The sequence below is a fragment of the Calonectris borealis genome, chromosome 11 (assembly GCF_964195595.1).
Source record: "Calonectris borealis chromosome 11, bCalBor7.hap1.2, whole genome shotgun sequence".
Classification (NCBI taxonomy): domain Eukaryota; kingdom Metazoa; phylum Chordata; class Aves; order Procellariiformes; family Procellariidae; genus Calonectris; species Calonectris borealis.
In genome coordinates this window covers 14007584-14031166 of record NC_134322.1, presented here as the reverse complement: position 1 = coordinate 14031166, position 23583 = coordinate 14007584, and the positions used below count along the sequence as shown (strand labels likewise).

At 52.5% G+C, this 23583-nt stretch overlaps 2 protein-coding genes across 4 annotated transcripts in view; both read left to right on the top strand.

Moving 5' to 3' along the window:
* GNB5 (G protein subunit beta 5) overlaps positions 1-2764 on the top strand; it is a 28069-nt gene extending 25305 nt beyond the window's left edge. For both annotated transcript variants that reach the window (XM_075160087.1, XM_075160086.1), the window contains 3 exons: positions 47-143; positions 1197-1363; positions 2305-2764. In XM_075160087.1, coding sequence (XP_075016188.1) covers positions 47-143; positions 1197-1363; positions 2305-2316 — 276 coding nt within the window. In that variant the 3' untranslated portion in view covers positions 2317-2764. The remainder of the gene's footprint in view (positions 1-46; positions 144-1196; positions 1364-2304) is intronic.
* Positions 2765-7095: 4331 nt separating this feature from the next.
* BCL2L10 (BCL2 like 10) overlaps positions 7096-23583 on the top strand; it is a 35450-nt gene continuing 18962 nt past the window's right edge. The window contains exons 1-2 of one of the 2 annotated variants that reach the window (XM_075160084.1): positions 7096-7558; positions 9249-10415. In XM_075160084.1, the coding sequence (XP_075016185.1) occupies positions 7157-7558; positions 9249-9380 (534 nt within the window). In that variant the 5' untranslated portion in view covers positions 7096-7156 and the 3' untranslated portion in view covers positions 9381-10415. Of the gene's footprint in view, positions 7559-9248; positions 10416-23583 lie in introns of those variants that run through there. The other variant, XM_075160085.1, reaches the window with a different exon arrangement.

Below are 23583 nucleotides of genomic sequence, written 5' to 3'. Positions count from 1 at the left end.
TCCAGTGTTTACTGAGGCATGTGTGTTGGTTTTGTTTTAATCCTAGTGTCGTTTATATGACCTTCGTGCAGACAGAGAAGTAGCAATTTATTCCAAAGAGAGCATCATTTTTGGAGCATCCAGTGTGGACTTCTCTCTCAGCGGTGAGAGCTGAACTTTGGGGGTTATCTTAGTGTTGGGATTTGAGGGGAACTGTAAAATTTTGCCAGTTTAATTTGATAAAGCGTTTGTTATTAAAAGTTATTAAAAGTAATACTAAGTACCAACAGAAACATTTAATGCATGGAAGCCTTTTTTTGCCTCTGTAAAAATAATTACTCTTTAAATAACCTAGCTGGCTATTGCTTCATTGTAGCAATGAAAAGTATTTTCCTGGCCCTACTGAAGGCAGGAAATATTTTGCCTTTAATTACAGCTGGGCTAGAATTTCACAATAATGATTAAAAACATTTCAAAGGAAACATGAAATGTAACTAGACTATTAAGCGCACTTACATAAATAGTTTATAAAAGGATAATAAATGATTAATAGATAGTAAAAGTACGTTAGAGGAGCATGAAGACAGAGACACTACCATTTTTCACTACGGGTCCGGAGACATGAGCTCAAGTCTTCTCTCTCCTGCCCCAGCACAAATGCAGAGCTCCTCCAGTCACCCTGCGTGGGGATGAGTGGGTGGTGAACTGCCTTCTGCTCGGGACAGCGGCAAATGTCTCTGTCATGGCCACAAGCACCACAGCTCGTCCCATTGGGGACAATGAATCACTTACTAAATTGTCGACTAATCATTCAACCATTTGTGTTCAACTTCTTGCGTAAAGTCTGAGCAAAACATTATTACCCTGCCTTAGCTGTTGAAGTGCTCTTCAGTCTCTCATGATTTGGAGTCATCTCCCATCTAACGACTGAACAGATTCTATATAATTTAACTCAATTTTAACTATATTTTTAACTAATAAATTTTAATTGGTTCAGCATTTAGTATGGATAGCTCAGCAGTGGAGCAGGGGTGTCTAACAGGAGCACAGGTAGCTTGGGGGAAGCTGTGGTCAGAGCTCGCTGTGTGCAGAGGGTGGCATGGGAAAGCTGGGTTGTGGCTCACTGGGTGATGAATGTCCTGCAGAAGGCCCTCGCTGCAGTCAAGACGTGTTACCTACTTAAGACCTCACTTTGTAAAATCTCATTCTCTTTGTAGGTCGCCTACTGTTTGCAGGCTATAATGATTACACCATAAATGTCTGGGATGTGCTGAAAGGGTCCCGTGTATCCATTCTGTTTGGACATGAAAATCGTGTCAGCACCTTGCGGGTCTCTCCCGATGGGACGGCGTTCTGCTCAGGCTCCTGGGACCACACTCTCCGAGTAAGTCCTGGGAACACCTGCCTTGGGTGCTTCTTTCTGTCGTGGTTTAACCCCAGCCGGCAACTAAGCCCCACACAGCCGCTCGCTCACTCCCCCCGGTGGGATGGGGGAGAGAATCAGAAGGGTAAAAGTGAGAAAACTCGTGGGTTGAGATAAAGACAGTTTAACAGGGAAAGCAAAAGCCGTGCATGCAAGCAAAGCAAAACAAGGAATTCATTCACTGCTTCCCATCAGCAGGCAGGTGTTCAGCCATCTCCAGGAGAGCAGGGCTCCATCACGCGTAATGGTTACTTGGGAAGACAAACGCCATCACTCCGAATGTTCCCCCCCTTCTTTCTTCTTCCCCCAGCTTTACATGCTGAGCATGACGTCATATGGTATGGAATATCCCTTTGGTCAGCTGGGGTCAGCTGTCCCAGCCGTGTCCCCTCCCAGCTTCTTGTGCACCCCCAGCCCACTCGCTGGTGGGGTGGGGTGAGAGGCAGAAAAGGCCTTGGCTCTGTGTAAGCCCTGCTCAGCAGGAACTAAAACATCCCTGTGTTATCAACACTGTTTCCAGCACAATCCAAAACACAGCCCCATACCAGCTACTATGAAGAAAACAATTAACTCTACCCCAGCCAAAACCAGCACACTTTGTTTGATTGTTTAAAAAAAGGGGGCAAGGGGAAAGGGTTGTTACAGGAAAATTGACTCTAAAGGGACTAACGAGGATATAAAACCACAGTGTAAAACATGAACAGAAAATTCAAATTAAAAAAATCCCCCCAAAGTGGTAGCCGAACTGTTAAAGTTAAGGGAATTCTGAACTTATGGGTTAAATCATATCATTGCTGCTGATACACTGTACCACTAATCTGACTGCCTTGCCAAATTTTCATTAAACGTTTGACAGAATAGTCAATGATGTAATAAATGATTGTTCAACTCTCTCTCTGCAGATCTGGGCTTAATCCTGTATGCAGAATCAAATGAAGACTGATACCCTGGACTACAAAAGCTGCATAAAAAAGCCACTCCTCAAAATAAAATATTTGCTACGCTACAAAAGAGTGACACTGAACCCACAGATTAACACAACTAGGTAGAAAATGTAATCTGCCTGAACACATAGCAAACATCAACTTGTAGTTAAATGAAATGTTTTTAATTCTGCTTTGAAACTATCTTCTTTTATTAGAACTAGTTTAGATAATTATAAAGGGACTTTTCTCTGAAGTCACCTGTATCACAGAATTGAGTATTTCAGTGCACATTATGTATTTATTTGCATGAATTGAGTTGCTTTTTAAAGTAAAAAAAAAAAAAAAAAGAAAAAAGAAAAAAAGATTCCTGATTTTATCAGGATGTAGCATAAGACTTTGGAAACATTCCATAGTAGTGCATTGAATTTTGGTGTTGAAAAGTGGAAAGAAAAACAATTCTGGTATTTTATGATGGCGTTATGGATGACAGAACCTTGGTAGTAAGTAGAGGAGCAAAGGATATACTGTGAAGGTACTGGCAGTTGTCATAAAAATGTATTTTTTGTACAAAAAAGGAATCCTTTCAATCCCTGTTTTTTCCTACTGTCTTTTTAGATAGAAATAAGTATTTCATCTCTGTTACCTGAATATAAAGAATCTAAATATATACAAAATGATAAACTGCAAAGATGAGGGATATAAACATGATTTACATAATCATGAGGTAATACTTAACCAGTAGTTTCTTAGAAATTTTTAATTGTATCACTTGGTGAGTGAATTTTGTTTTACTTAAAGGAATACTACATGCTAAGCGCTAAGGGGTACTACACGCTAAGCACTAAGCACCATTATACTGATGGTCAAATCTTTTCCAAGTCAGTCATAGTCATTCTATGGTCATGATTCTTACTTGCATTTTGAGCAGCTCATACCGCTTTGGCGGGGCAATGTAGCTTACATGTGTATTAAGGCAGTATATGCCCATTTTAAGGTCCTTCTGCGATGTCAGAGCAGTATAAGTTCATGCAAACGTGGGTCAAACCTTGCAAGCCAAATCGCATAGTCCTTACTCTAACAGTAATCTCCCCCTGGCGTGGACGTAGTTTTGTCATAGCTGGACTTGAGAATGAACAACAGTGAGTTGTTGAAAATCTGCTGTGAGCCACAGTCCTGCCAAGTGTTTGATACGGTGCTCACCAGAGCCCGCAAGCCCATCGGATCCAGGAGCCGCCGGGTTTCAGGGAAGCAGTACAGCCGGCCACATCGCTGGCAGCTCCCAGCCCTCTGTGTGAGCATGGTAATGCAATACGAACTGGTAGGACTACCCCCATGAGGAGCTGGTGCTGTAGAATTAAGATTTAACCAGATAAAGCTGAGATACAGTTAATTATAGAACTATTGACATTGTAGCTGCATTTATACGTTGAAAACTATTGAGACTAGAGGGTGTCACCTCTGCTCAAACTGACGGGTACTGAGTCTAACCTGAGCGGAGGCGCGTAGGAAGCAAAGTGCTAGAGTAATGCTGGGGGCTTGCATGGTCTGGCCTTTGAAATGCAAGTGGTGAGATACATCTCTGAAAAGATCAAAGATATGATTTATATTTAGATTGAAACAAGAGAAAACAAGCTCACTGATCACTGGAGTTGGCTGTTCAGATAAGTTTGATTATAATATGCTCATTCTATTTGAAAGTAGGATTTTTTTACAATTCTATAAAAATTGTATTAGAAACAAAGTCTCCTCATTCATGAAAACATTAGGTTCCATGAATCCATAACCAATTAACCTAGGAAACGGACATTTGTATCAGCCTTCGGTCCCTAATGAAATAGTTCATCTGTTTTCACTTGGAAAAGTCAACTCTGATGCTTTGCAATATTTGTGGCAAACTATCGCTGTAACAAACTGAATGCACTATGGAAATGTCATATAGAGCTCACTGTGCAATATTGAGTCAATACACTGTATGCATTTGATCAAAAGATTAATATTAATGTTTAGATAGTATTTATTGGTAAGATGTTTGTTTCAAACATTCTACATTGTGTTGATACTTATGAATGGGCTAAATACAATAAATTGTATTTTACATATTGAGAACATGTACGTAGTCGTTTTTCCCATCAGTTAGGTACTTGTAATGGTAGCTTTTTTTCTGGTTTTGGCATTTGCTTTTTGCACCATACAGTTTCTTAGATCATTTGTCCTGCAAAAATCCAGGGCGAAATCCAGATCTACCAGAAAATTGCTTCTGGAATATCTTCTGGAAATAGCCAAGGTGAGCCAGAGCAACTGAGAGCAAGCAGTCCTTGAAAGTACCTGAGACTCCATCTGAGCTCCTTCTGCATTCAGCAGGCCAGAATTCAGGTTGTGTTTGCCTGCTCAGAAGGATTACAGCTAACCTGTGATGTTTTCTTTCCAGATCCTCATCGCCATACCCAGGAATGCGCTGGAAAATGCAGCGTATGTGTTTTGTGGGAGCGCAGGATTCTCCTCGCATTGCAGTGGGACACCAGTGAAAACTGGGCACCAAAACGCTGTTGAGGGCTCGGGCTGTCACTGGGTAAACCGTATTTGCAGATCACCTTGAGATGCAGCAGTTCAGCTTTCTGCCTTGTCAGTAGAGGACTGTGCTGGGGTCAGGTGTCCTCTCCACTTTAGCGTAGGTTTTGTGGTCAGCCTGAAGGTGGTTGGTGGAAGTGCTCAGTTTAGACACTGAAAAAAGCACCTCCTTCATTTAGGCTCATTGTTTCATTTCCTTTCCTCTGAGGGGGTGGGGAAAGTGCTGAGCCAGCTGGTTCTGAGTGACATCAGTGCCCAAATCGTCACCACTTCCAGTGAGAATGAGGCTGACATCGCATCTTGCACTTCTGTTCTTGCAGGGAGAAATCCCGTGGTTCTTGCTCTTCAGAGCCACTGCCTGTGGACTCGTAAGTCGGGATGCATGGGCTCGGCACCTGTGAAAATCACCTTTTTGTTCCTGAGGAAATGGTGAAAGCTGTGAACCAGGACGGGCCTCAACTTCCCGTCAGGCAGACGAAGACAGAGGAACAGGACACTGAAGTATCCATTGTTTTTCTTGCTCACTAAAGGTTGGCCAGGGAGGCTTTGGGAAACCCAGTGTTTTGAGACCCCCCCCTTTGGTCTGTCAAGCTATTTGTGTCTTGGAAACGCCGCTATTCCTTTCCAGAGGGAGAGGTTTTAGCCTGCTTCTTGTCCTTTCCGCAGCATGTCCCAGCCTTGGAGAAGAGCCGTGCAGCTCTGGGTGCAGCAGGGAAGCAGCAGTGTCACATCAGAGCCCCAGCACTGGCCCTACCTTCCTGACCCGCTCCTCAGCTCAAGCCAGGAGGTGAAGGAAAAGCAGTCCCGAAAGGCTACGCAAGTGGGCTATAACCAGGTTAAACATATAGAGAGCAAGGGAGCTATAGCTAGGGCAAAGTCACTGTCAGATGGCTCCATCCTGTTAAACAAAAATGCTATATAAACAGGAAGGGTGGAAAAGGATATTGCTAGAGAAGGAGCAGCCTCTCCCTCTTGCTCTCCTGCTGTGAGGAATGCAATAGGAAATTCCTGCTCCAGGATTAACAATCGTAAGGAAAACTCTAGTTAAAAAAGCATGTGTGTAAAGCACTGGTGAAAAGTAAAGATATCATTCCAGCTACTGCTCTAGCACATAAACACAGACTAGATTTCCCTGCTTAAAAACAAAACAAAAGCCAAATAAGGGGATGTAAAACTAAGAGTTTGCCTTAAGAACGACTCTAAGAGATCAGGCCAATTCTTGATAGTGGTCTGAGAAATTGCAATAGGATTGATTCCAACCATCTATTTTTAGATTTTCTAACGGGCGTGTAAAATGGAGACAGAGAGCTGTAACTCAAGATAGGTGGAGCGAAGCCGAGCAGTCCCGTGCTGGCGTGTTGGGCACCCTGAGCCGTGGTGAGACGAGAGGTGAGAGCGTGACCTAGTCCCAGGCAGCTGCGGCAGCACCTCTGCCAGCGCTGGCGCAGGGCTGTGCGGTGTCGGTGCAGTCACAGCCACGCTTTGCACTGGGCCGCCATCTGAACCTCGCCTGCAAACTGGCACCGAGCAGGAAGCACAAGTTGGGTGTACCTGTGCTGGGCCTGCCATAAATCTTGAGGTGGCATTTATGGGAGTTTTGATGATCTGTTCGGCAGTTGATGGTACTCACAGCTCGAAGGGCACAGCTGGGATGCAGGGGAGGGGTCTGGCTGAGATGTCTCCATGGCGCTGTGCAAATGACACCACTTGGCCGGTGGCGTTCTCAGCCATTTTATTTCGCACTAGCAGTAGGGAAGGGCCCAACCTTTGCACCACACAGGTCCTAATCCTAAATTTTGCCTATATGCCCATCCAAAAGCAAATGCTACTGCCTTTGTTTGGTAAATGCACAATGCACTCACCCTATAGTCCTAGAAAACCTGAAGCTCCTTCGATGCAAAGAATACAGGTTCGCTCCACTAACGTGGGAAAAAAACCCTATGAAAAAAGCACCTCGCAGTCAGCATCCGATCACTCAGCGTTCCGCCTGACTGCGCAGGGAACCCCGCGGCTTTGTGCCGTGCGCGCCCTCCCCAGGGATGCCGGGCAGCGACGCGGGACGTGCCGGCCCCGGGGCGACTTCCCCCCGCCCCGGGTTTGGCTTTCCACCGCGCCGGGCCCCGCCCCGGAGGAGGGGAGCGCTCCCCGGCGCCCCGGGGCGGGCTGGGCTGGGCCGGGCCGGGCCGGGCGGAGGGGCCGCCCCGCCTCTTAGTCGGCGGCAGCTGCTGCTGCGGGGCCGCAGCCGCCGTGGGCCGCCGCCATGCCGGGCTCGCTGAAGGAGGAGACGGCGCTGCTGCTGGAGGACTACTTCCAGCACCGCGGCGGCGGCGCCGCGCTGCCGCCCACCCCCACGGCGGCCGCGCTGCGGCGGGCGGCGGCCGAGCTGGAGCGGCAGGAGCGGCCCTTCTTCCGCTCCTGCGCGCCGCTGGCGCGGGCCGAGCCGCGGGAGGCGGCGGCGCTGCTGGGGCGGGTGGCGGCGCAGCTGGAGGCCGACGGCGGCCTCAACTGGGGCCGGCTGCTGGCGCTGGTGGTCTTCGCCGGCACGCTGGCCGCCGCGCTGGCCGAGCGGGGCTGCGGCGACGGGCCGCGCTGCCTGGCCGCCGCGCTGGCCGCCTACCTGGCCGAGGAGCGGGGCGAGTGGCTGGAGGCGCACGGCGGATGGGTGAGCGGGGACGGGGCGGCGTCGGCCCGGGCGCGGTGCAGACGCGCGTCCCCGGGAAGAGCGAGGGTGGGCGGCCGGGAGCCCGGAGCCCGGCCCGGCAGAGCGGCCTGGGGTGGGTGCGGGGGGGTCTGGCCCCCAGTCCCCGGTGAGCGGAGCAGGGCAGCCCCCCGGCGCCGTGCTGCAGCCTGGCCCTGGGGGGTTCGGCCGGGGAAGCGTGCGAGCGCACCTACCGCTGATGGGCGTGTGCGGGACCGGCGGGGCGGTCTCCGCGGGGAAAGGCTGCGGGCCGTCCGCGGGGTCTGGGTAGCTCATAGCGACACGCAGCGGGTACGCGCTGGGGTGTTCAGGGTGCCTGCGGGTGTCCTGTGTGGTGGCGTAGGCCAGTTCTCCAAAGGTGCCAGTGGCCAGCTTTGTCAAGCTGCAGCCTCCTAAAAGTACCGGAATGATGCTGCTGGCTTGCGGGGGGCAAGGTTTACCTTCTCCTCAGGTCCGCAGTCTTCGGATTCTGGAGAGCAGGCTGACACAGGTCTTCTCTCAAGTGTAAACGCAAAAGACCGGCATGTCTGTTCTTAAATATGCCTATGTATGAAGGCACCCATCTGCTAGACCTGCCGCTCTGGTTCCTGCTTGTCCTGAAACTGCTCAGGTCGGAAGGTGTGGGCAATAGCGTTAATGTACATTGCGATGTAAAGTGATGGCTGCTGTTGCTTTCTGCCACTTGAGATGCGTGCTGAAAGTACGGCTTTCAAGGCGTCCATGCAGCTCTGCCTGCGTTTCTGAACAAAGTGTCAGCTATCCCGCAGAACTGCACATTTCCTATTTTCGGTCCTAGTGGAATATCTGATGCCAGTACAAATAAGCACTAAAAATAGAAAGGGGGGGAAGCAGCCACTGGTTTCGTTGACTTTTCCAGAGACCAAAATGAACTTGGTTTTCCAGTGGTCACTGGTCCATCTGACCGCTCAGAACAGTATGGTGGTTGGCTAAAATGTACACTGTCACTTGGCAAAATCACATTGCCTGTTCGCACAAATTAAAGTGTAAAGAACAAAGTTCCGGAAGAAATTAAGAGTATAACTTATTTACATAGACATCTGCGGAGCAGAGTTCAAACATGACCATCTGGAGTTGTATTGCTGCCACTTCTGATTATCACAAATAACGATCTGGGAGAGCAGCTGCCAGCTTTGCTCTGTCATAGGTCAGCTCTGAGCAGTGTCCACTCGGCCCTTCCAAGAGAGTGTGTAATCGGTCCCACGTCCACCGAGATGGGACCGGCTTTGGGCTCCTGTCTTTCAAGTGGAAATTTCCATATCCTGTGTTTCAGATGCTTTCTGAAACTTGAATGAGGGGGAACAATGCTGGCAGCTCCCATCAGAAACTTGCCTAAAAGGGCGAAAATAACATAATGACATGCTGAGCATCTCAATAGGAAGTTTGCAATTGTCTTTTGAGCAAAGCGTACAAACACTTGTAGCTACTGCTTTCAGTTGCCTTGTGCAAAGGCTCTCACAAAGCGTTTTAGCGTGCCCAAGGCAGCAGGCTTAGACTTTCATGATTAAAATAGAGACTTCTGCAGCTGACAACGCTGTGTTGGGAGCGTGAACCAAACTGTGCTCAAAGACTTGTTAAAAGAAATCCGGTTAATTGTAAGCCAACCAACTCAATGTCCTTTCTCTTGCCCTTCTAGGATGGCTTCTGTCGCTTCTTCGGCAGACACGGCTCCCAGCCGGCTGACCAGAGCAGTACCATAAGCAATGCGATCATGGCCGCAGCGGGGTTTGGAATAGCAGGATTGGCTTTTCTCTTGGTGGTGCGGTAGGCTGATGAACGGATCTTGCCATGGGAAAGTACTCTCAAAACTGACAATTTACCAGATTTCACTCTATTTTCTATAGAACAGACCCTCTAAGAAGAAGTTTATATTTTTAAACTGGCTTGGAAAACTGTCTCACCAAATCCTTGGCTATAAACTGCTTCACTCGCTACCCGGTAACAGCACAAACAAATGTGTACTAAACCACCACTTGTGCATGTTCAAAACCTGTCGTCTCCAAACATCCTCTGGACTTTCTTTTTGAAGGTGTAATCTAAACTTTAGCATGGTTCATGTACTGTAACTTCTGAGTGCTCGATGTTATGCTAGGAAAACGTTATGGTGGACTTGCTACTAAACCTCTGTTCGAGACGTCTTATTTACATGGAGGCAAGTCTTCGAACCCGCCTTCCATTAATACTGTAGAGTGGGTGAACGTTGACTGTGATTTAACATGGTTTATGGCTTCAAATGCGGCGCACAGCACTTGTTACCAAAAGGCAACTCGTTGGTTGATTTAGAGCAATTAGTGCCCATGAGGCGAGAGGCATTAGGGCTTAATATAACATAAGGCTGATTTCATTACACTACAAGAAAATAAGTATTAATACAGGACGGTAATGGCTGCAGTACTGGTTCTTACTGAAAGGAAAGGAATTTAAATATTAAACCTTAATTGGTATATTGAAATCCAGTGGAGGCTGGAATTTCTCTGGATTTCCTTGACAAAACGAGAATTTCCATATATCTTAATATATTTTTGAAGTATTTATCACTGTATAATACTTGTAGCCATGACATCTTTATTTTTGTTTAAAACTTAATGCTGGTTCTTGTCACTCTAGTGCGTATCAAGCGTTGTCTTGTTTGAGTAATATTTCACTCTATTTTCAACATGCTGTGTATTTCTTTCAATGGTTGTACAAATTGCCTTATGTTTCTGGTAGCTTTTAATAACGTTCCTGGGTTACTCATAGCGTGTACAATTTTACTATGGTGACTTCAAAGGTGAATAAATGTTAAGTATTTTTATTTTAAAAAGCTTTCTGCTTATTTGATCGGATGGGTCGTGGCACTCGGACAGTGCGGGTTTCGGTGGTTACCTGGGTGCGTCAGTTTGTGCCCACCTTCTGGTGCTTTGACCTGGAGCGAGGAGCTGTGCAGCGCCAGAGCAGTGTGGTACCAGTCTTCGTTGCAGAGGAGTCCTGCAGTCAGAACTAGGGGTACGACAGCCTGAGGGGAAAATCCAGTCCAAAAGGCCCATCTTCACCACTGGGACTGGAAATAACCCAGTGGTTTTGTAGGTCAAAACTTTCCAAAGTTTACTAACATGGCTGGGTACAGAGAGGCTCCTCTGAGACCTGCTCCTGCTTGTAGAGAGCGACAGAGCTCTTGTTTCTTCTCCGCCATGACGTGCTGCTCCTCTCTCTTTCACACATGCACTTTTTTTACTGAAACTGGAGTTTCTGATAGGACTTACGATAAAGACTGAGTGATAGGTGACGAAGTTCAACCCTTCTCAGATTAGTAATACTGAGCAGCTGTAATTTTTGAGGGTGTTGGGCTTAACGCTTTTTAAAAGCGGTCTCCTGCTCCCTTCTCCAGATCAGAAGTTTCTGTGGCACTGGTGGCTCTGATGCCCGTTAAAGGGCGCAAGCCTGTTGTTCAGCCTCCCTCTGCCCTTCGAGGGGGTATGCCCCTTCCTGGGAAGAGCACCCGGCGGCCGGCAGACTTCCTCTTGGGAAAGATCAGCCTGGCAGCCGGGTCGGCATCGCCGCGGCTGGCAGTGGCCACCCTGCTTCTCCTTCTGCTGGCCACTGGGCCCCGGGGGAGGCGTGCGGCGGGGGCTGCAGCCCCGCGCTGGACAGAGCGGCGTTGTGCCGACCGGCCGCAGATGCGGGGAGAAGGACAAAAAGGGACATTCAGGGACGGTAAGTCCCGCGGAGGCGGGAAGGAGCTGGCGGTCCTCCCCCTCGTGCCGCCCGCTCTGAACAAACGTCTGCTTGTTCTCTGACTTCCAGTTCTCTAAACTCCGGCTTGGCTCCTCTCGGCGAAAGGATTAAGACGCTGCGGCATGGGACCGTCGTGCTCAGTTCCTCTCTTGAGTTCCTGCAGGGACGGCGCCTGCTTCTGCAGCAGCTGGATGCTCTCGGACATCTGCCTCCAGTCCTGGGCGGCCGGGAGGCTGCCGTGCCTGAAACTTTGGCTACAGTGGGAGTGAGCTGGCTGGTGCTGGGAAGTGAAGGTAGTTTCCAAAAAGTGGGATGCTTAGGGAGATGTGTGCTGAAAAGCATGGCAAATGACAGGACAAGAAATGGTCTGAACAGAGGTCAAATGTTGCATGGAAATGTCCTGCTGCAGATCTCAATGTCTCCCCAATATCAAGCAGGACAAAGATAAAATATCAGTATCTTGATTTCCAGTGTAACCTGATCTGGCAGGCCCCACAAAAACAATAGCAGAGAGGATATTATGCTGGTTTTTACAGTGTGCTCTGGAAAAGAGAAGAAAACAGTCTGGAAACGTCCTTGAATAAAGTCACATCAGCTTTCGGCATAAACCTGACCCTTTACGGAGTGCAGCGTGGAGAGTGCCTGCCCCTCTTCCTTGGCCCGGGAGAAGCTGCGGGGAGGTTTCCCAAGAGCTAGAAGAACCAGGGGTAATTTGGGAAAGCTGTAAGGTTGAGTCAGGAGACTGCAGTGCAGCTCAGCAGCACAGAAGCAACGCTGCCTGTGGCTGCCGGACGCCCGGAGCCCGGCTGCTCCAGTCTGCTGGCAGCCCGCACCTGAGGGTGCTCCGCTCAGCCACCCCGAGAGCAGTGGGCACAGCCCGAGCCCACGCTCCCTGCCCTGGCACCGGCAGGGATCTGCCCGTCCCAGCCAGCGCCGTGCTCCCCGAGCCGCGCTCTGCTGCCAGGGGACTGTGGTGATGTAGGATTGAAGACCAGGGCTTAAATCGCTGGAGCCCCATTGATTCCAGGGCAGTTTAGACTAACTCACATTTGCCTGACACTTCTGATTTTTTTAAACTTTTTTTTCTCCATTTCAGCCTGACCGTTTGTCTCAACGAAGTCCTGTATTTCAATTGAAAACTGCTGCTTATCCTCTGTTCTGCCTCAGAAAAGGGAAGCAAGAGGCTGCTGTTCCTTTCTTTAAATGCAGAAGGAGATAGGTGGTGTTTAAGCACAAGGCTGTGTCTAATCCTCATGACAGCTTTCAGATCTTCAGCATCGGTGTCCTCCCCAGGCAGGCGGGGGATGCAACAGGCCTCGTCCTACCCAACGATTAGCACGCAGTAATTGCTGTAGGTTCTGCTGGGGCCTCAGTGTGCCTACGCCTGCAGAAGCCGTCAATCGTGGGTGGCTTCGAGGCGCTCAGGCGCTGGGCAAGGTCTCGTGTTCGAGGGGAGAGGAGGGAAGCGGAGGTGCTGGCTGAGCCGCGGCCATCGCCTGGCTGCTCCTGCCGGTCCCGCGTCTTTCCCGCTCTGCTGCGTGCGGAGACCTTTGCAGGGCTGAGAGGCGGGCAAGGCGGCGTTCCCAACTTGCAATGGTATTCACAGTGGTCTTACTGGAGCCGTTAGTGTTATCTGCTGGTGCTGCACCTGCTCCCTGCGCGGTTCCCTTCTGAAAGGCCATCCACTGTAACCACGGGCAGAGCTGCAGCGCTGCTGCAGGAGCCCAGCTGCCCTCTTGTTAGAGGAAAGAGAAATCTGTTCATCAGGTTTCTTAAGCGCTGAACGAGCCAGCGAGTTTCTTTTTGACTTGGAAAAAATGAGACGCTGTTAGAGCTCAAAAAATGTGAGTTGCAGAATGGTGTTATATGGCAGTTTGTGAGCTGCTTTGCTGTGGTATGCAAAAAATCTGGTCTGGCATGTCTCGCAGAAGGAGTTGGTGCTGGTGCTGCGTCCTTTGCCCGCTCGTGCTGCCATCCTGAGGGGGTGCAGCGTGGGCCGCGCCTGCGGGGTGGTACACAGGCCGGGCAGGGTGGGAGGGCCCTGCTACAAACAGCTTACTAATTGGGCAGCCAAAAAAAACCCCAGCTAATCAAAGGAAAAAAGATCAAGTGTGTGGCATTTATTCACATAATTTCACTTCTTGTGTTCATTCAGTTTGGATAATGAAAACAAATTTCTGGGTTTCACTTCTGTTTTTCTGGCTGCCTTCTGTACCAGGCTCGAGCTGGGTCGTCCTTGCAGTGAGAAGATGCGATGTGGGGAGAGCAGGCGCAGCTGGGAAATGACTTGCTTTCAGGTTTGAAGAGTCAGTGTAATTCCTTCGTAACTGCTGCTGTTATTGGGAGCACTTAAAAATGTTACCTTCAGACTTTTAACAATTATCCTGTCACAAACTGAAGTTCTTAAATGAGAACGGAGTTAAAAATAAAATCCTGATTTACTTGAAGTCAAACGTAGGAAGTCTAAAAAACAGCTCTGTGCCGAACTAGCAACGTCGTTTTGTTGGATTTTTTTCTCTGCGTGGGCTTGGTCTATTTGTTTTATTCAAATGAGACGAGGAAGAGAGGACCTGGCTTTCCTTTCAAATAGGTCTCCTTTCAAACAGGCCATTTGTTTCTGCCCAGCCTGTGATACGCTTCTAGCGCTACAGCCTGTAACTGATACTCGCAAACGGGCAGTCTCATGGTTTCTGGATGTTCACCCATTTTGTGTCAGAGCTGACGTGCGTTACATGTTTCTGTTGGTTAAGAATCAAACTTATTAAAATGTCTGGTTTAATTCAGTGGGGGACCACACCAGCTATCGGGGCAATTGAAACCCATCATGTCCTGTTGTCAGAGACACCGCAGCGCAGGGAATTAGGAGAGCCTGTCTGCAGAGAGCCACTGTAGGCACTGCAGAAAGTTTGCGCTCTCCGGATTTGATCCCTTTAATGATTCTGACCTGTGACAACAGCTCACTTGAGGGAGTTCCTGTGTTTGACCCAACCTGCTTTTTTGTTTGCCTCTGAACAGCTCAGCACATGGTGAATAACAGCAGGAACCCCACACCCTGCTTACAGCTTTTGGATACTCTCTCTGTTTTTTTTTAAATGTGGCTTGTCCCCAGCAGGGTCTGTGGGGAATGATGGCCTGGCTCATCTGACCGCGGGGAAGTTGTCCATGCTGCGTTGCACCTTGGGGAGGACCAGCCATGGTATCTGGAGCTCTGCTGTGGGCAGCCTGCTCTGCAGCCTGACACCAAAGCCAAGAGCTCTTGCTGGCGCTTTTAATTTGCAACACGTAATAGTAAAAGTGCAAAGTGCTTGGCTTCATCAAAGTGCTAGAGAGAAAGCACTGTCTGTAGTGTGCTGGTGAGAGGCTGGTTGGCTTCTTTCTTGTAGCTATTAGCGTCTTTAGAAGAATCCCAGACTGTTGTAATTAATTTCTGAGCGTTAATTGTGAAGCTTTATGATGAGCCCATTGGAAACTCCCAAAGTACAGGCAGAGCCGTCTGGCTCCGGTGAGGAGTCGGTGCAGGGCAGGCAGTGTTAACTCTCGTCTCTCCGGGAGCTGCCAGCAAAAGCCCGCTCAGCACCCGACCTCCTGGCACACAGGCTGGACCCTCCTGCTCCTCCGGCTGGGCACGGCTGCTCTGTGCCCTCGCCAGGGCTTTCCCACCTCTCCCGCGGCGGAGGGTGCTCTCCCAGGGGTCCCAGCAGCCTGCCTGCGGGAAGCGTGGCCCCGCGGGGATGCCCCCCGCGCGGCCTGGCCCCGCGCCCTGGCCCCGCAGCACGGCCGCGCTGCCTCTTGGGGCCAAGCACGAGGCCGCGAAGGAGCGCTCATATTGGTGCTATGCTGGGTGGGTGGTGGTTAGGTGACTTTCTGATGATTATAATGCACGAGCAAGAATGAATTCCACCAGTCGGGCATAAAATAACCTTGTAAAATGGTGGTGACGAGACCAGCAGCAGCCGAGAGCTGATAGTGCTTGACAGGCAGGGCAAACGCTTGTTTGCTGATGCCCAGCACGTGCACGGTGGGCGCCTTGATACAGACAAGCTTTAAGTGTTGAACCTCATTGTACTGGGAGCCTGCAAGCAATGGGGCTCCTCGGGCGTTTGGTACCCACGCTGGATGGTGGCATTTTCAAGCAGAACGTGGGACGTGATCCAGCAGGTGCCAGCTCTGCCGAGGAGGGCTGGATTCCTCCCTGGGCTGGATCCTGTCTCCTCACGCAGCCCCGTACGGGGCGGCACCGCTGCGGGGGGGACGGTGTCCCCTGCGACGGGAGCGTGGGGCTGTCGCACAGCCGCTGTCTGCTGCAGGTGAAAGCCGGCCCTGCAGAGTCAGCCGGTCAGTACGTGGTTTCCGTCCCAAAACTCCACAGAAACCCCTGACCTTTCTGGCATGTGAGAAGTCTGTAAAACCTGTGCAGGGTTTGCTTTTTTTTCTCTTTTTCTTTTTTCTTCCCTAACCCTTACATGCCCTGAAGAACATGTCCCTGCAGCAGCCCGGCTGGCAGTCCCAGCGTGAGCACCCCCCTGCGCGGGGCAGCTGCTCAGCACAAGTCACGCTCGCAGCCGGAGCGTGAAGAACGCGGCATCCGTAAGTGTTCTTACTGCCAGTCGTGTCGGCAGCTCTCTGCCATAGCAGCATCACCCTTCCCCTGGCCTAGAAAAAGAAAAAGGATTTTCTCAAAATCTTTCGAAAAGGGCACAAAATAGCACAAAACTAGACTGAATCTTTAAAAAGGAAAAAAAAAATCCTCTGGGATCCTGTGTATTGTCCTTGGTGATGTCCAGAGCACACCACCACCTGCCGCGCTGAAACCCTTCCAGTGTTTCTGATCGCCTTTTCCAAGAGAAGGTCTGCTCCATGGGAGGAAAAGGTTAAACGTGGGAGCGAGTAGAGCAAAAGATTATGTGAAACAGAAATCCCGGTGCTGCTTGTTCTGCCATCTGCTCTACGCTCGATCCAGGGCCGTGGGTGGTTTCCCATAGCGCTCCCTCTCCCCTCGCTGCCACGCGGCCGGCGGAGGCTTTGAACTCCCGGAGCTCCTGGCACTGCGCAGCCGGGCGAGATTTGCATCTCCTTGCTCCCGCAGGAGCTGCCCTTTGGCAGGGCGAAGCCGGGCGCCGTCGCCCGGCCACTGCACTGGCGCTGCCGCCGAGAGCCCGCTCCAGCGGCAATCCAGAAAAGCACGGACTTCAACGCCTTTGGCACGAACAGAGTGAGCACCGGGGGATGCCGGGGCCAGCGCATCCCGTGCCATGCCCATAGGGAAAGCCTGGGCAGCACAGCCTCTGCTTCCCTGGGAGTGCTCAGCGTTTTGTCTTTGCAGCAGCGTTCCAGCGGTGCGAGGTGCTCCCTGGCGAGCGGGGCAGCCCGTGCCCACCTCCCGGCCGCTGCCGCCGTCCCTGCGAGCCAGCAGCGGGGGAGGCTGAGCCCCACGTGGCTCTGTGCCGGCACACCGTCCTGCCGGCAGCGGGGCCTGGCACGCGTGCCAAAGCGTGGGAGGACAGAGGTGTCCTTGTTCAGAGCTTGTCCCCGCTTCGCGGACGAGGGACCGGAGCACAGAGATGTGCAAGAGCCTGCGAGTGGGCAGCGCTGGGCCACGCCAAGAGCTCAGTGCCTGCGGCTCACCCTCCGCCACAGCCGGCGAAAGAAAGGTGAAATCATCTCACCTCTTACCTCCAGGTCGCTCTGCCCCTTCCCCCAGCCCCCATTTCTTTGCTTTCCCCTGCTGCCCCAGCCCGGCTGTGCCCGGGGCCGCGCACCCCCCTGCACCGCACGCCTCCACCCCCGCTCCGCTTTCACTTGGGAATGTGACCTTGCTCTCTAGATTATTTACAGACAAAATATTGCTGCAAGCCTGTGGAAGGATTTTCTGTTGTTTTTTTTTTAAATGACTGAATTCCACAAAAAATGAATTATTTCAAGGGGCGCGTGGGGCCTGGTGGGAACGCGTTGCTGTGTTTGGGAACAGGCTGCCTGAAGCCGTCTCCCCTGGCCAGCACAGAGGTGCGGGAGGCTCTTCGCTTCCCCAGCTATAGGAAACGATCCGTCTCTGGTTTTCTTAGAGAAACCCACCCCCTGCTCAGGGAAGCTGCCAGGACGGGACACCAGCATTACCGGGGCTGTGGCATGCGCGTAACTGGGACCTGGGCTCCTTCCCGAGGCGTGCGGGAGCCCGTGCATAGTGCTGGCTGTGGGGAAGAGCAGAAGCGGGGGCCGCTTTCCGTGGCTCCCCTCCTGTGCCCCTGGAGCCGGGGCTCTCCACTTCCCCTCACCTGGGAGCTCCTGGATCTCCTGCTGCGCTTGCGACACAGGCTGGGGTTGCTGGGGACCTCAGACAGAGCTGTCACATCCGATCGGAAGCGGTGGTGGGCTGATTTCTCCTTTTTTGTTTTTACTGGCAGGACCAACAGCTGCCCTTTTCCTCACTGCTGACAATTCTTCTGTCTAGCTTAACTTCTGAAAGCCTCGTGGTGGTGGTTTCCCACTGTGCAGAGACCTTATGCCTTTGACCTTGCACCGCTGCGGTACCCTTTGCACGGCTGCTGGAGGCCATAAAGCTGTTCATTGCGCACAATAATGTGAGTCATTAGGTTCGAGCAGTGTTGGTTGCTTTGGACGGGGCTGACATGGGGTCCCTGGTCGGCGCTGGTTTCCTTACAGGGTCAACAAAAGCCTTCAGGTTCCTGCAGCCGAGTAGTTGTCCCAAATAAGGCTGTGTGCTCCGCTCTTATTTAGGAGTAAGCACAGCAACTGTTAACAGAGCTAAACTTGATCACAGACAGTGCCCTTTTTGCTGTGGGAAGAGTGCTTACACCAAAATACCTCGGTCTGGCTCAGCGTGCACCTTGATCTCTCCACAGACCGAGCCGGGGCTGCTGATGGGCTGGCAGAGGTGTGCTCTGCTCCCCGCTGACACTGGGGCTGCCCCAGGAAATCTCTCGGCAAATGCGGCTGCAGGGGATGACCACGAAGCAGGTGCCTGCAAAGCCATTCCCTGCCTGCTGTGGGGTTGGCGCTGAGTAACTCCAGCCTTCCCAGCTTCCCTGGTCTCATCCAGGCCCTCGTGGAAGCGTTTGGTGCAGGATGCGCACCGGGCAGTGAGAGGGTGCTGAGGGAAGGGAGGTGGCGCGTGCTTAGGGACCTTGATCAACCAAACAGGTTCAGGCGATGGTGGTGGTTTGGGGGCCCATCTTGCAGCAGATTTGTCTGGAACTGCTCTGGTCTGTGTGCTTGTTTGGGTGCTACTGAGCTACGGAGCACTCTGTGCAAGTCATAAATGGGCACGCTGGCTATAAATAAGGGCAAAAATCAATGGATTTTGTTTAACGAAATTCTGAAGTTTCCCTTGTTGAGAAGGCACGGGGATGAAGGCTGGGACAGGGAGGACAAATGGAAAAAGATGTGTTACTTTAGTCAAATCCTTGACTCGGCTGCAGCCAGCACATTCAGCGGTGGGGTGGAAACGTACCAGGTGAGAGACAAACGTACCCGCCGAGGCCAAGCGCAGTGGCAGCAGGCAGAGCTAAAGGGCATCACGAGGCCGTCTGTAGGGGCTGCTCTTATCGACCTGCTGCTGACCTCTTTGGGAAAGCAGCCCCTTGCCGCCCGCGCCTTTGGCCCCCGGGGTTTTTCTGAAGGAGCCGTAGTTATTGGGGCTCCAGCCGTGCCCCGCGGGCACTGAAAGGGGAGCAGCGCTTGGGCAGAGGGGAGCGGTTAGAGCTGCTGGGGATGCCCACGGCTCCGCCGCCGGGCAGGCGAGCGGCGTATCATGGCGTTTGGTGAGACCTTGCAGGAAACCCTCTGTGGTTCCTCCCCGCCTAAGCTGCCCAGGCTCCCCGAAAAGGATAGTGAGCGGCTTGGGGCTGCCAAACCCACCCCCTCCCTGGGTCAGCAGGCAAACTCCTGCCAATTCTACAGCTGCCAGCAGGGGCAATTAGCAGATTTGATGACTACCTGCAAATCAAGGGGCAAACTGCCGCCAGCTTGCAGGGGCAGGAGGGCTGTGAGTGCTGGGCACACTCCAACACGCGCTGAAGGTGGCCGGGCACCGACCGGGAGGTAAGGGGCAGCAGGGGAAGGGCTTCTGTTCCGGGTGCTCTTTGCCAGGGTTTGCACGGTGTTTGCTGGGTGCTGAAGCATCCTTGGGAAGGCAGTAAGGGAAAGCTCGGCTCACTGTGTCTGCTGCGGTGCACAGCTCTCACCTTCCAATTCCCCACCTTAGCTGGGGGTAGTGAAAACCCCATCCCATTCCCCTAATCTTCTAAATGGGTGCCAGTTTATCAACAGGCTGTCCTGGTTATCCTTGTTTTGCAGCTGGGGGAAGCTGAGGAGTGCAGCAGGTCTCTGCTCACGCTGCCGCCAAGAACAGGACTCAGAGTGCCTGACTCTGGATCCGCTCTGCATACATCTATGTACGCATAATGCTGCTCCTCACTAACGGGGTCTCTGGCACGTTACTTCCAGCCAAATATCAGTGACCCGACTGGCTTGAAGAACCACGTGCGATGCAGGGGTGCAGAGCAGCCCCAGCTGGTGCCCGGGGAAGGGGTCTGGTGGGGCTGCTGGCGAGCAGCTCTCCATAGCGTCAGACCAGTGGTATTGGGGTAAGCCTGAGGCTTTGACGGGTGCTCGTGCCTCCTTAGAATATGGAATTAGGCATCCTGAGTGAAGCATCTTCTCCACCTGGGTGTCCTGAAGGGTTAACGATCCCAGCAGCGGATGGATGGGTGGTAAGGAGATTGATTGCCTCCCACAAGGTACATAACGTCTCGCCCTCCTGCAGAAACACACCACTTGTTCAACCAGGTAAATAACTGATTTAAAATCCCCTCTCGCAGCAGCTGACCCTACACGTGTTTATCCAAGTGACTGGAGTTGTTCCAGTCTCTCTGGTAAGTGACCTTTCCCGAATTTTTCTTTTCAAGTTGACATTTAAGAAGGGGGGAAAAAGTCACAGTAACAAACGGTGTTTTAACAGCGATAAAGCCTACCCGTCAACAAAGCCAGGAAAGCCATGCCGGAGCCCGCGCTGGCAGCTCTGCCGTCCCCACCAGAGTCCGTACGGACAGCGCTGGCTTGCATTTCCTGACCTGCTTGGCTTTGCATGGACCGACATTTGCAGTGCCCGTGGGCTGCTCCTGCCGCCCGGGCTGGGCTGGGCTGGGCGCGGGGCAGCTCCGCAGCTCCTGAGAAAGGCTCCTGGGTGCAATTAAGCCCGAGCCAGCTGCTGGCAGCTGGAGGCACTCACAGTATTTGTTCATTACTGCAGTTCAAATGAAGAAGATTCTTAAATCTTCTTTGAAAAGAATCTGGGTTTGGCAGGCAGTGGAGCGCTCGGCTTATTTTGCAAATGCTTTGGATAATTTTGGTAAATGTTTTACTGTGTGTCCGGGATAAGTAAAATTTACCCCTAGTTTTCACGTTCCTTGGTTCTCAGCTCACCCCTCGCCCCCAGCAGTGGTCTCAAAGGGAGATATTTAAGCAATGAAGTCTCTGTGCTTTACAGGAGGTTTACCTCTTCAGCCCAGATGCCCAGTACATGAGCTTCTTTTCCAGGCTGGGAAGTGCCGAAGGCAGCACAGAAGGCTGCTCAGCACTGAAGGGTTCCCCAGATCCCGCTCTCCTCATGTCCTGGCTGATGCTATAGCTCCAGCGTGCCGGCTGCCAGCCGCTCCATCTCCACCGGGCTCCATGGGATCTCCTGGGTGTCCCTGCCTTCTCCATCTGCAAAGCACCCCACAGCCCACCCTGCCTGGCCCTGCAGCCCGTGCTCAGGTTTTTGGCTTAGTTGCAGATGGCAAGCAGGACTGCGAGCAGCAACCAGTCTGGGGTGTTGGAGCCTCCCTGCGATCCCCCTCTCCGGCTCCTCTCCTCGGAGTGCCGCTAGAAATGGTTTCCACAGGGACCCCCCCAGGGTGGCCACCCCCGGGCTCCACTCCGCGCCTGACTTGAGAAATTGAAACAAGGACTTTCCAGTGGTCGCGTTTCCCGTAGCAGGAGGCATGGGAGATCCCTGGGAAGCAGCCGGCAGCGGGGATCCCCCAGAGCTGGGTGCTTCCCTGGCGTTTCTTGCAGAGGGCCCGACGGGAGCGGCTGCAAAAAGGGACGAGGCAACGAGGGGACCGGGGCAGGGGCCGTGCTTCGGTCGTACAGCGACACGCTGCCGGCTCGGGGTGACGCTGGGCAGCCCCGCACCGGAGCCCTCGGGAGCGCGCGGGCCTGCCTGCTGGGGGCAAGCTCTGCTTTCAGCAGACCAGTGTTTTGTGACAGCTTTCAGTTGAGAAATGTCTAAGCAGCTCTGTCGGGACAGGCCTGATGGATGTGCCTGGCTTTGCGGCGATGCTGTTTCTTGGATTTAATCTATTTGTGCAAGAGGAAAAAACAATAACAAAAAAACGCCAGATAAGTCCAATAGCGAAGATGCTTTTAGTGAGCTGATTGCCAAGCCTTGCCTTTGCAGTTCACCGAGTCCCCGCGCTGCCCCAGCTCCGCTGCTGGGCAGGGCACCGCAGCCCCTGCTGCCGGGAGCAGGGGCCGGCAGCTCACGCATCCCCCTGTCAGGAGTGCCCGTCTGCCACGGCGCGCCCCGCTCCCCTGCCCGCCCAGGAGGTCTCTGGTGCTGCACATTAACATGAGGCAGCCGAGCTTTCTCATGGGCTGCTGCTGGAGCGATGCTTGTGCGAGGCTCTGTGGCTGCTTGGGAATGATGGCAACTTTGGGACCTCACCCAAAAAATTAATCTTTCATGGCAAGAATGCCTCATTTTGCTCTTGCTCGCAGCAAGCCCGGGTGTTGGCTTGCTGCAGGGTTGGTGCGTGAGCCCTGAGCGGGACTGCCTGTATCCGGAGCCTTCCTTCCCCTGCGATAACGTCAGCGCTGGAGAGCAGGCGGCTATTTTGGTCCCAGGAATGCCAGTGGATGATTTCACTTTTGTTTTGTACCCGATAACCTTTCCCATCACAATGAGAGACGACGTCGGCGCTCCCTGCGCTTCCGTGTGCGAGGGCAAAGCCATTCAAGCACCTCTGCCGGGGAAAAGAAAAAGCCGGTTTAAAAATAGCTGCCTGATTGTCGATGGAGCCCGGGCAAAGGAAGGGCAAAAGCCTCTCCGTGCCGCACTGTGCGCTGTGCACCGGGATCGGCTTCGCCGGCTGAGCCGGGGCATGAGGACAGCGGCCGTGGGAATATTTGCTGTGCTGGCTTTTCCCATCGTTCTCGCGGGGACAGGAAGGTCTGGGAGAGGCTTTCTTCTCCACCCAGAGTCGTCCCGATGTGGGGCTCCAGGAGAGCTACAGCAACCCCCTTTGCCCCCCACCATGGGTACATGCAATGGTGTTTTCTCCCTTCTCTGACCCTCCTGCCCTTCTCCGAGTCCTTTCCCTGCCGGCTTTCATGGTTGGAAGCTTGGTCAGGAGCGAGGCGAGACAAACCCACCCCGGGCCCCAGGCGAGATAAGTCTGGTCAAACCCAAATTGCTAAAGCTCAGCTCCAGTTTTTATTTCCTGTGGGGAAGGAGCTGGCTAAAGTAACTTTTTTTTTTTTTTTCAAGCTTTCAGCCTGCGACTTCCCACGAACTGCTGACCCATCATGTGACAGAGCCGCAGCGGGGCCGCCGCAGCGAGATGCAGAGTCACCGGCTTATCGAGCCGCGCCGGGGCCGCGGGCAAACTCCGGCGCTCAGGTGGGGACGGGCCTCCCGGTGCTCGCGTGTGCCAGGGCACGGGCAGCACCCGGGCACCAGACCTCTGGGAACGGGCAAACCCCGACGTGCTTTAAGAGGGAAGGCAGCCGGCCCCCCTCCCCTACGGAGAGATGCTTCCCAGCTCCCCGGGGACGGCATGGCCGCTCTCCCCGATGCCCACCGTGACCTTCAAAGTACATTATAGGCCATTTTGCGGGCTCCTGGCCAGCGGGGTGGCTACCTGGGCTCCTGTTTGATCGGTCCCTTTACTCAGTGGCAGATTTTTACTCAGTCCCCCGAGTCCCCCCGCACGACTTACAGGGTGGCTCCAGACCTGCCCTTGCCCTTCCTGAGCTGCAGCCTGTTTACAAAACAGTGGCTGAGGGCTGCTATTTATCCTTACATACACATTACATTCAGAGTTGCTAAACAGGCAAAGCCAAAATGAAAGTCATCTGAGTTTTCTTTAATTAGAATGAAATCCTGATGAATCATGAGGTTCTTTACCTCAAGGATGCACCAAGAATTGACTTTGGCAGCAGACATCAAGGTACAGCAGTCAGCGGGGCTCGCTCGC